This window comes from Ranitomeya variabilis, chromosome 7 (assembly GCF_051348905.1).
Source record: "Ranitomeya variabilis isolate aRanVar5 chromosome 7, aRanVar5.hap1, whole genome shotgun sequence".
NCBI classification, from domain to species: domain Eukaryota; kingdom Metazoa; phylum Chordata; class Amphibia; order Anura; family Dendrobatidae; genus Ranitomeya; species Ranitomeya variabilis.
Genome location: NC_135238.1, coordinates 213,025,392 through 213,038,492, shown reverse-complemented (window position 1 = coordinate 213,038,492; position 13,101 = coordinate 213,025,392). Strand labels below are relative to the sequence as shown.

General features: G+C 42.6%; 1 protein-coding gene across 2 annotated transcripts in view; it reads right to left on the bottom strand.

Moving 5' to 3' along the window:
- Positions 1–8,991, bottom strand: part of LOC143784512 (dipeptidyl peptidase 4-like) — a 97,610-nt gene extending 88,619 nt beyond the window's left edge. Inside the window, exons 1-3 of one of the 2 annotated variants that reach the window (XM_077272832.1) lie at positions 8,849–8,991; positions 3,104–3,141; positions 2,766–2,853 (exon numbers count right to left, since the gene is read on the bottom strand). In XM_077272832.1, coding sequence (XP_077128947.1) covers positions 2,766–2,853; positions 3,104–3,141; positions 8,849–8,891 — 169 coding nt within the window. In that variant the 5' untranslated portion in view covers positions 8,892–8,991. Of the gene's footprint in view, positions 1–2,765; positions 2,854–3,103; positions 3,142–3,291; positions 3,338–8,848 lie in introns of those variants that run through there. The other variant, XM_077272833.1, reaches the window with a different exon arrangement.
- Positions 8,992–13,101: the final 4,110 nt, after the last annotated feature.

Here is a 13,101-nt window from a genome sequence, read left to right as displayed (position 1 = left end):
CTCCAAAAATGGGGCTCTATAGCGTCCATCTTACATGCAGTGACATTTTTTGTAAAACCTCTTTAATGGGTGTTATTATTCCTCTTGTTTAAGGAGTGTGTTCTTGAACACTCTCCAACTCTCAGAATTGATTGGACACCTTTTTCAGACTGTGCAGGCACATCCCTCAACTAGTAACCCCTATTAATTTATTTATTACAAAATTTAATTTAGAGGAGTAAGAACAGAAGGACGGCACAAAATAGGTCTACAAAAGATGAGTCAGTATTGTTATTTCATCCTTATTAAAAGTATTTACTAAAACAGACATATTAGTCGGGATGACAGTATAGCAAATTGACACGGTTATATTGTAGATTTAAAAATAAATGTCTAAGTAAAATAACTTTTAAGAATTAACTAATATAAAAAATAAAATACCTCTGATTACAAACAAGGTAAAAAAAATTGCAAAGTTGACAGAAAGTATTTATAAACTTTGGTTGAACTTCACAATCAGATTGGAATGAAAACGAGTTGTAGGTCAATTGGATTCGCCGTGCATTTCCCACATGTAATGAATGACTGAGCAGAGAGTTAGTGAAATACCGACCAAAGATACATTTTATAGCTTAATCGGCAAGAAGACGTTGTAGTTACGTAGGTCGCAGAAAAAAACTTGGCTCCATTCAATTCAACCTTTCTCGATCAATTTCTCATTATCGTATGATTATTATATTTGACCAAGTTACAATTGCAATAATTGGATTGACCTTAAACACATATGATTACACAAAACAAGTCGCCCTATTGATTCCAAGATCATATAGAATCTTAATAATTAACTAGTGCTTCGAATTTGGCAAATCTCCTAATCCATCAGGGAAATTCAATATTAAATGTTCTTTATTATGAACTGAGGTTTCTCCAGACCCGATAGCATAATAAACATAGTATGTACAGAAAAAATTTGATTCTCACCGCACCGCTCACCGCCATCCTTCGCAACTCTTTTTTTCACCTTCCCCCATTGTGTGTATTTTCTTCAGCCTGCTTCGCTCAGGGCCGGGGTTTTGGCGCTTATTACGCCTCTGATTGGTCAGCGCATGATTTGCCGTTACTGGGCACGTCGTGACATCACAGCATTATCTCATGCGCTGCCCGATCCCTAGTCAGAGTCGGAAGCCCCTGCCCAATGTAAAGCAGGCTTAAGAAGATGCATACAACGGGGTACGGTAAATAGAAGGGGTGAGGAGTTGTGGAGGTTCGGGTGACAGGCTGTGGGGGTGGCGGGACAGGTGCCCAGTGAAATGAGCATTATTAATTTTTTTCTAACCTATTTCTAGCCCTCTATGGTTCAGCAAAATAGTGGCAAGTTGGTCACCATTTTTGCGGAATTTTTGGGGAGCCAATTGCAATAAATGTTTATTCAGTAGAACACGAATTTATTAAATCCAAGGAGAGTTCAATTTCACTTGAATGTACTTGCTCATGTCTAACGTTGAATATTTATTTTTAGTGTATTTTTTAAAACTTTTATGTTTTTCAGTGCGTCTGTTTTGGAAATCGCAAAAAAAGTTGCATTTTTACATCTGTAAGTGTAAGATGTGGACCAACCCCCGCGGTTCTATTGAATTGCATTTATCTCACCGTAGAACCTAGTAATACCCTAAGTTCAGTTCTGTAGATCCATTGAGATCTGAGCCTCATGGCCACAATTATTCACCTAATTTCAACATTATGTTTTACACTTACAAATACATATAATAAAAAAAGTCAATTACTCATGATCCTGTGTCTACATTCTAACTACAAAGACATAAGGGTTGTCTCATAAATGATATGATGTAGGGGCTGAGACTCTGATTCCAGTGATGTGTCATTTACTAGGCCGTGTGTTGCTGTGTCTATAAAATCAGACATATCAGCAAGAGATTATCACTCCAGGACTAGATGTCTCGTGCCTCCTAGTCCAACCCTACCTCCACCACTGATTAGCAGCTTTCTACAAATATTCAGTATGCACGAAAAGCTGCCTATCAGTGGTGTATGTGGGGCTATACTAGGCTTAGACCTGTGCTGCTATATAAATAATACAAATGAAATATGCAAAATATTGAAAAATAAAATTAAATAAATGATAATAAAATAATAATAATAATAATAATAATAATAACAATATTTGATAAATCATATCGAGCTGTAATCTGGTGACGGATTTCGGGTCTAATTTGCTTCTAATATCCCAATACATATTTTCTTTTAGTTTTTTTTATTGTATTTTATTGTATTCTTTAAACCCAATGTCCTAACTCATCATCACACTAATGTACTAAGCACAGGGATAAAGAAAAGATCCTAGGGGTCTAACACAAAGTCTTTGCCAGGTCCCCTATCTACCAATGCCATTTATGTCTCTTTTATGTGCCAGACGGGGGTTTACACCAGTTCATACCCCAAGGACTGTGTGCAACTGCTACATCTGTACTCCCTATAGCTACACCCCCACGATATAAATGCCCATTTGTAAATGGTCATATTTTATTTTATTGGCTAAAAGGCTTTTTTGATCCCCAAAAAGATCAAGACATAGATTGAATCTTAATTTTTCGGCTCTAACACATCCAATCTTTCTCTATATTTATATAGCTATCCCTATGAGTGGACAGTAAAAATCTAAAAATGCAAATATATACAGTATATTTGTCATTTTCCATTTCTGTTAAGTTTCCACCATGGACTTTCCTCTATTTCTACAAATCTATTCCCAGAAGCATCTGTCTTACCTTTAGTTGCAAGCAGGGCCACAGGGACAGCTATGGCAACCACAACAACTGCCCCAACCAGCAGTCCGATCAACCACTTCACCCACGTCTGCAAAACACATGAACACAATCATATCTCCTTCCCAGTCACATGCAGAAGTTTTTTTATTTTTCGGTAAAAAATTCATGAAATTCATACATTCCTGAACTTTCAGCTTAGCAATAAGTGATACTTAAATTTTAATCCTAAAATCAGATTTTTACTAACTTGTATCAGGGAAGACAACTTAGAGATCCATTTTTCCAATCCAAGGTTAGGTTTGTAAGTGACGAAATATCCTAAAATCCAGTGGACTTACCTTCATCTTATCTGGTTCCTTCTGAGGAATGTATTCCCCTGATCCAGGGTGAAGGAGAGCAGAGAAGGCAAAAAGAAAAAAGTTGAAATATTATTTATCCCGTGACCAGTCAACAGCTCCAGTCTAAATAGTTAAACATTAGTGGAGTAAATCCAGAGGTGAGGCTGGGCATAGTCCTGGAGGCTCACCGGCAATTCTTCCAGGATACTTTATTACTACGACTGCATGATCTTTGCAGCACAGACTCTGGTCTACAGTCAGCTTATATAATAGCCAAGAGGAAAAGTGCAGACTGTAATAGGATCAGCTTCAAACAGAACAAGGAAGAGATAGAAGAAACTTTCTGCCAGCTGTTTTGGACTGTGGAGGGGGGTGGTGAATTCGACTATGGTGAGAGCAACCACAAGCCCAATCAGACTGCGAATTTCCCAACATTTAGGAGTTGGGTACTTGATTCACGAGAATGTGGTGGAGAAATGGACTTTAAAAGTCCTGTAAAAAAAAAAAAGAGCAGAACATGATAATAACTTTCTTAATGATCAATTTGAGCTAAAAAGAATAAAGGGCAAAGTTATAAAAACTGCGGCACATTGTGTTACGGAGCAGATGAGGAGTGGAGCATGACTTGTGTGCAAGGCCGGATACAGGTTTATGAAGACCCGTGGGCAGTAAAGTCCCAATGGACCCCTCCTTCCTCCTCTCTACCCAAACGTTATAATAACTTATATGGAATATATGAGAGCCTAATTTTTTTGCAGGGTGAACTGTAGTTTTAATCACTACCATTTTGGGGTCCATACGACTTTCTTATGCATTTTTATTCACCTTTTTGAGAAGGCGATGTGACCATATTAATTAATTAATATTAATCCTTTTAGGATTTTTTTAGCTCTTCTGTACGGTATAGATATGACTATATTTTTTTATTTTTATTTTAGACGGTTAGTCATGTGGCAAAACCAATTATGTTCACTTTTTAGATTTTATTTATGTTCCTGGAAAAAGACTTTATATTTTTTCATTGTTGTAAGGGTATTTTCACATTGCGTGCGGCACCCGTTCGTTGGACCCCTTTGGGGCTTACGCCCAATCCCCCCGCAAAATGGGATTTGGATGTATGCTCCGACAGGGCCATATACTGTATTGGTGATGGCAGAGCGTACATGCACTCTGATGTGCATCATTGTCGGGAGTGTACACACACCTAATGAGGCGGGCACTCCGACGTAGTAGACTGCGTCTACTAAGGGTAGACGAACGACATGAAGGGGCAATCTGCTTTAGATTCCCTTTTTGTGCCTGAATGAAGGTCCTCTCTGTAAAACCTGTCACATGGACCTGTTATGTCCATGAAATACACGGACAGTCATTCACCCCTGGATCTCCTGTACCACTATTCGTCTTGTGGGCTGCAGGCTCATTCTTTTTTTTCGGCCCAACAGATGTTCTGTTTTCTTGCAGGCCTGGTAGTCACTGTTTATATGAGTATTATATACAGGGTCTGTCACCTCTCTATAAAAAAGTGGTCCCCTGAAAGCTGGTTGATAATCCTATACCATTGCTGCCAAATTTCCAAAAAAATGCCAGAACTATCCCAATGTTTCAGGAGCAGTCCTGGTAAATTTATTGCTATTCTTGAACAAAAAGGCATGGGGTTTGGGGAACCCAGGCCCAAAAGTGGTCCAGTTAGATCAGGGATGTTCCCAGGTGGGACGGAGGGTAGGATTAAAACACTTCTATAATACTAAAAGTAATGTTGTTCTGCTATTCTGACAAGAACTGGGGAAAACGAGGTCAGGCATGTGTGCTGTTTGTAGCTCAGACCCTTTTACTTGGATGCAGATGAACTGCGCTACCTGACATAGTCCACGTACCAGAGTGGTGACATTTTTGGATATCTGACATCTCCTTTAACACATAGTTCAAGCATGGTGATCATTTAACAGATCACACAATTTCTTCCTCCTTCTGACAGTTCCTGACAATTTCAGATTCCAGCTCATGAAGTGACTGGCATAGTGTCAAGGGTGGAGTCCATGTTTCCGACTTTCCATCCCAAGTAACATCAAACACATCCAGAATAACGTTCCAAAAACAATGAAATTCAGTTAATTGCTCTTATTCCACTCGTATTCTGCCGAGAGGCTCCAAACACCACTGTTTGATTTGTTATGTTATTATACTACATTTGTTTGTTTTGTAATATGTATTTTACCAGGAACATTACTATGCGGGGTGTAGAAGATGTGATCCACCTGTGCTCTGTATCCGGCAGGAACTCTAAAGGTCTGTGCCCCAAATGAGAAGAGCAGCACTACAAAAGGATAGTTGGGGGGTTTGTTACAGATTTTATGCCTCATTATGCAGTGAGGAGGGAGGTAGGGTCATACACAAGATGTCCATATCATACAGTACAAGGAAACCGTTAGTTTTAGAGTTTGCTCACACTGTCGAGTAGCCAGCGTATAACTCGGACAAGTGTTATCCGGTGTTTCATTGGACTGCACTCTCTCCAATGTTATATCATGGAGCCGTGCTGACTAATGTTTTTTTTCTCATGCCGAGTTGTCATGACAAAAAATTGCTTCATGTTGTGATTGGCAGCGTATATCGAATTGCGCTCACCCATATAAGTCTCTGGGTGTATGTAAAACATCAGACTGTATTCGGATATCATCTGAGCGCAGATTCACACAATGTTGGAGATGGAAAAATTAAGTTCTCCATCTTCACTGCACCTGTGCTCTGATTCCCGCGTGCGAGAGAATGATAGTTGCATCACACATGCAGCAGAGTTTGAGCCTAGGGTCATTTGTATATAGCGTCCGATTCTCTTGTATGATGGGATACTGTTCGCTAGTGGGAGCGAAACCTTGTACGATGTGGTTACGAAGTAAACTGACAAGAAGGAAATAGTAAAAGCCACAAATCAGGAAAAGAAACTGAAAATGTGACTAGGTGCTATGAGATTGGCGTGTTGGAATGCACGCTATACCTGAATGAATGCTGATTAGAGGAGTCGCCTGACTCTCTGCGGTTCTGTCCAGCCAGCGCTCAGTTATCCTGATGCACCTTCATTCCTCTCCTCCATCCACTTACACTACTGCTGGTATCTTGTCTTGTCTAGAAATCTCTCACCCAACAGGGTTTGGCACAATTGCACCCTGAATAGCAATATATCATTTTGTATTGCACCACAAACCAAAATTTGGGCTGCAAAAAAAGGACAATTGCAGAGAACAGACCCGGACTAACCTTTTTCCAGAGAGCAACTGGCCCATTTCCAAACATAATAAAGATTAGGACACCATTTGATTTTGCCAATGTTTTGTGCTTAATGTTGGATGTGACACACGATGGACCAGCATCTACCCCAATACCATAATAACCACCAGTAGGAATAATAGTGGCCTAATAGCGCTATTGATGGGAGAATGATGGGATACACAAACTCTATCCAAGGGTGCAATAAAAAAATGCCGACCCCATATAGTGGAGCCACATTACTTTCAGAATGGATGACCAAACACTTTCACCTCCAGACTCTGTCTTCAGGCTGCTAATCTCCTCCTAACCAGACTATGTAGGTCTAATATCTATTCAGTTAATCCCTTCCTAATGTGTCTACTAGGAGAGTGCCAGATCTAAACAGTGTAACCCCTACTAAAAACTTAAATTGCCCTCCCTGTTGAGCTTTGGTCCAGAGACTCATGGCCGGTCCAGACACAACATGACGTTCTTCCATGCCGACCATTAAAATCGCAGCATGCACTATTCTGGTGGGTAAAATGAACCATAATAGCGTAAGCAATAAAATGCAGCTCCTCCACCCAATTACACATGTGCACATTAAGCCCATCACATCTGTTCTGCAAAGGTCTCAGGACCCCCAGCAGGCTGACCATCAGAGATCCGTAAGTTATCCCCCCATCCTTAGATAGTTGTGGGAACTTTAATGAATACCCCTTTCACTTCTTGCCGACACTTGACAAACATGTACAATGGATGCCTGGTGTATAGAGCCGACTTTGATAGATCATCAATATTTTCAGTCCTTGATAATCCCTTTAAGTTAATAGGTAGTTAATAAATGCGCTACAAATATTTTTTTCCAAACGTTTTATACTTTTCTACTAAAAAAATACATAGTAGAGCACGTGTGCATAAAAAAGACCACATAAACACTTGTAAATATATATATAAAACACATAGCATTTTTTATACTGCCATCTGAACCTGGTGTTAGTGAAGAAGTTGGTATGAAAATGGGTGGTTCCCTCTTTTTCTATCTTTGCCATTGGCCACTAATATGCTGCATTTCTTATTAAATCAAGAATTACAATTAATACCGGTCAATAAATCTCATGTTAGTCTGAAGCGTAAAGAGCTGAAGGTTAAATATCTAAGCCAAGGGATTTTTTTCTTTCCAGCACAGTAAAACACAATGCCACTTGGCTGGACAGTCGATTACGTGATGTTTCCAATTCCTCTCCTTTCATGGATCTAAAGTTTAGAATTAACCTACAAGTTACAAGTTCAGAAAAGTCTGAGTTTAATTGAGGCCAAAAATCTATCATGAATCTATACCATGCACAGTCTGTTGGGGGTCAACTGACAATAATTAATTGTGCCTAAATTTAAAGGGGTTATGTGGTCAAGAAAACTCATTTTTTTATAGACCATATTAATGATTTCTGAGTTCTCTGTGAGGGGTTCCCATTTTTGGGTCTCTGAGAGTCCTAGCAGAAAAAAGTTCTGGAGGACCCAGCATGTCTGTACATTACATGAGCATTACATAGGGATTGTGTAATGCTTCATTTTCCCTGTGGAGGCGCTGCAGAAAAATTGAGCATTCAAATTCCTTCACATATTACAACACATTTCTTGGCTCTGATAAAGCAGATCATCCTATGAGCAACTTGTCATCGGGAGATTTTTTTTCTTTTAACTTTATGATTCATTGCAGCTCTTGCATAATGTTTTGTATATCAATTGTATTCCAGTGATTTTTTAATTCATTCCTGAAATTTTGCACAGATGGAGAACAATGCCTTAAAAAATGGTATACTGTAAAGAAAGAAAACACTGCCCCCCAAAACATTCTTGATAACCTTATGTTGCCAGTTTCCCATGGCTGTCCAGTATGGGGACTTCTGCTCCATTCAAGATGGGGTTCTGCAAAAATGTCAGAACCCCCAACAGTCAGGACCCGCAGCAATCAGTAAGGAAGCCTCCATCTTTGGATATTTGTGATGGGAATAGTAGGAATACCCTCCCTTCCCAATAGATTTCAGGTGCGAGTGTATGGATTGTGTTCGAATAGGACATCAATATGTTAGTCCTAGACAACTCTTCTATTTTTCTTCAAAGCACAACATGCTTTAGGTATGGAATTATTAATGTGTTTTTCCATCATTCTCTATAAGAAGAATCCATATAAAAGGACGTGGGGATAATGCAGGGCAACCAAAACATTTGTAAAAACATGAAACTCATGGCATTTTTTTGCAAACCTTCAAAAAAGGAGCGAAAAACATTGTGTGAAGGAAGCCTGAAGGCTGAAGGCATATACACATAGTGCAATTGAATCACATTCTTGACATCATATTAAAAGTTTGCTGCCAGTACTAACATTCCACAATAGAGACACAATCCTAATCTACAAGCAGTAATGCCAATACATAGACGATACAATGAAATACATTCTCTTACTCCTCCTTGAAGGTTTTGCATTTTCTCACTTACCGTCGTTGCTCAGGGGATCTCTTGTGAGCAATGTATATGACATTTTAAAACAAAATTAGGATCTAAACCAACTCAGAGGCAAGTATCACTTGGAAAGTGCTGAAATGAAAGTCACATTTAGCTGCTTCTGAATAAAGACAAGAACTGATGAAGGGATCAGCCCAACTCCCCGAACCTGTTTTGTCACTTATGTCAGGTGTAACATCCGTCTCTTTCCTTATTATAGGAGGTAATTAAACAAGTATTATTTGTCTTGGCCATATATTGTACAGTAGTGTCCGAAAGTTTTAGGCAGATGAGTAATAAATGCCGCAAAGTAAGAATGCTTTCAAAAATAGAAGTGTTAATAGTTTATTTTTTATCCATTAACAAAACGCAAAGTGAGTAAGCAAAAAAAAATTAATCTAAATCAAATCAATATTTGGTGTGACCACCCTTTAACTTCATCAATTTTTCTAAGTAATTGCACACAGGTTTTGAAGAAACTCGGCAGGAGATTGTTCCAAACATCTTGGAGAACTAACCACAGATCTTCCGTTAAAAATACTACATGTTGCAGTGGCATCCAGCCTTCCTCTGATGTATTAATAATTATTATAATAAAACCTCTGCCTGAACTATCAGATATTTCCCCATTATACCTTCTTGGCTGCACCTGCTGGAATCCACTATAGTGCAATTAGAGTTGCGCCTATAGCACAAGTTTGCCAGGTGAGAATATTTTCGACTGTTGTTTTTATAGTTTAACTTACTACACTCCTGTCTTTCCTTTTTCCACCAAGGAAAATACACTATTGGTTCACAGATCTTCTGTGGATGTCACTAGCGTACATCCTTCTGTCTCTTCATGTAATCAGAAACTGGAAACAATGGGTTAACCTGCGCTGCTGTTCATAATGATATAAAGGATTAAGAATCCAATTTGTGGAATCCAATTGTAGGTGGTTGTGATGGCATAGCATTTTATCTTACCTAGCCAGACCTAATTTCAGTAAAGGCCCCATCACACATAGCGATTTACCAACAATCACGACCAGCGATACGACCTGGCCGTGATCGTTGGTAAGTCGCTGTGTGGTCGCTGGTGAGCTGTCACACAGACAGCTCTCTGCAGCGACCAACGATCAGGGGAACGACTTCGCCATTGTTGAAACTGTTTTCAACGATGCCGAAGTCCCCCTGCAGCACCCGGGTAACCAGGGTAAACATCGGGTTACTAAGCGCAGGGCCGCGCTTAGTAACCCGATGTTTACCCTGGTTACCAAAAAAAAAAACAGTACATACTCACCATCTGATGTCCGTCAGGTCCCTTGCCGTCTGCTTCCTGCTCTGACTGAGATCCGGCCGTACAGTGAGAGCAGAGCGCAGCGGTGACGTCACTGCTGTGCTGCGCTCTCACTGTACAGCGGCACTCAGAGCAGGAAGCAGACGGCAAGGGACCTGACGGACATCAGATGGTGAGTATGTACTGTTTGTTTTTTTTGGTAACCAGGGTAAACATCGGGTTACTAAGCGCGGCCCTGCGCTTAGTAACCCGATGTTTACCCTGATTACCAGTGAAGACATCGCTGGATCGGTGTCACACACACCGATTCAGCGATGTCAGCGGGACCTCAACGACCAAAAAAAGGTCCAGGCCATTCCGACACGACCAGCGATCTCGCAGCAGGGGCCTGGTCGCTGGTACGTGTCACACATAGCGAGATCGCTACTGAGGTCGCTGTTGCGTCACAAAACTTGTGACTCAGCAGCGATCTCGCTAGCGATCTCGCTATGTGTGACGGGGCCTTAAGCCAGGAGTCATTGACTGTTATCTATATGTTGACTTTTGAAATTATGTGTTTCTTTCTGGTTGGTCAAGAAAACACAGACTTTTGTTCGTATAAGCCTGGAATATTGCCTTGTAAGTGGATGTTTGTTGTAATATATTGTGCTAGTGCAGAGCCCCAGAGTCCTGGTCGTTGCAGTACTGACGCTCCGCCACTAAATGGAGTGATGGTACGTCTGATGGCACTAAAGGAGTTCACCTGACCAGGTATCACAGTCACACATTACACTTCACACTCTGGCCACCAGGGGGAGCAAAGGGTTCTATGTATTAGGCCACTCCTCACAATCTGGTAAAACTGGGGGTTGGATAGGAAGTTAGGGAGAAGCTGACTGGGTTTGATCCAGGCAACATCCTGTGGCAGAGGGTGTTGCGGGGAAGATTCAGGGGGGTCTCTGTCAGGGGTGGGATCCTGACAGTGTCCTAGCGAAAAGGACAGAACGTTACGGAGCCGCGCCTGCACCCGTTGCGGTGGCATCTTAAGAAGGGACACGAAGCGAGGTTTATTGTGGAGAAGTGAGAAACTAGATCACAGCACAAAGGAGAATAGAACCAGTAGGAGTCGTGCCCTAAGATCGTGGCAACATTCTACTGAGGCGCGTAGCCGGTGGCCGGAATGCCGAGGAAGTATTGGGCTCCAAGCATTACATCAAACAGCGGCAGGACAGTTAATTATAGGTTGGCTGTCTCACCTAAATCACCTAAGCAGACATAGGAGGCAATTGTGGGAGAGGGGCGTCTCTAGGGTCCCAGAATAACTCCAGGCCTACCCGTCATACGGGTGCGTCCTATTCATATATCTGGGGGACGGAGAAGAACATCAGAACAGATACGACAGTTGTGAGGACTATCCCGTGGTGCTCAGCAGGGAAGGACTACAACACACAGGAGCTAGTAGGTAGGCACTGATTTCCACCTGCAAAGGGAACTCTGGATGTGCCTTCGGACCGGCCGGTCTCAGCCAGCCCTGTTAGCAGTGCTCTGGATTGCGGATCCTGAAACCTTTAGTAAAGAGGTAAAGAGACTGCAACCCTGTGTCCTCGTTATTTATCGCGACTTGCACCACGCACCACCATCACACTTTTTATTGGACGCCTCTTAGCAGGGTCACGGACCGGGTCTAGCCACCGTGACAACCCCAGGACCGAGACAGAGAGGCCCGGTACCGAGTACCCCGCGGCCCTGCATCTGGGGGGCGCTCCAACTTGGCGTCACGAACAGGATCTACTTAAGCCTGAGGAATCAGGTCATGTGTGCCTTGGAACTGTGTCAGAATTGTGCTTGAACCGTGATTTAGTGCAAAGACTGTGTATTGCCATTTGCCGCCAAAAATTCCTGCCAAAACAGCCACCATTACAGCACTAAGAGGAGCGCAGAGGAAGAATAAGGGTGTGCCATGGGAAGAAACTATCAAAGCGGCGCCAAAAGTGGCGATCGCCCCCTACGACTACTGCTGCAAGATGATGACCTGCCCCGAAGCAGAGAAGAACCGCACCCTAGATTGCAACGGTGGGAACCAAGACAAGAAGGAGCTCCACCTCCGAGAAATGGTGGAGCCAGATGCATGTGCAGCTGCCGATCTCGGGACAGCGAAGGTGACCAGCGAGTACCTGAACGACGACGGAGTGATCCCGGATTATCCCCACCGGCCAGAAGCGGATCCGAACCCACCGCAGCTGAAGGAGCCGAACTTCTTGGAGCCGCAGGCGGGGGAGCTGAGTCAACCTATCCCGGACATGGAGCCAGCCGAAGCGAAGCAATGGAAGTCGGAGCTGTGCCAGGAGGACGCCTTGGAAGAGCCGCGGTCCGAGCCGCAGCCGACTCCAGTGTTCTCATCAGTGGAACAGACCGGCATCGGTGGAACCACATCAGACGCAGGTATGGAAAGTGCCCCTGCTCTCCCGACCGATCCTGCTCCCATGACTGCTCTCTGTCCCGACAATGACCGATTCCTCTCCACCGAGCTGGTAGTGATAACCCCCGATACTATGGAGAAGCTGGTGCCTCCGTTACCGACAACTATGGGAGAACCGCTAGATGTGAGCTTGGAGGGGGTGATCTTCCAATGGGATTCCCTGAGGGTTGGGCCAGACGGGGCCAGGCAGAAGGGCCTCAGCATTGCTGTGCTCACCTGGAACAGTATAAACAATGCTTAATTCTACACTGGAAAAATCGAAAAGAGACAGAACAAAGTGACCCACCGAAAGTACAAAACCCAAAGACTGCACGCGGTAAGAAGGACTTGGTAAAACGGCGGACTGTACTAGCCTTTCACCCGAAACGGGGTTGGGGCTCTATACAGGAACTGGGATTGCCGACTGAAATCTTCTTTACCAGCTACAATGTGAAGACCCCGTTCCTCAATAGATGTGACAATCAGCTACTAAAGGGGATCAGGTGACCTACACTCGCCACCGGAGTGCGC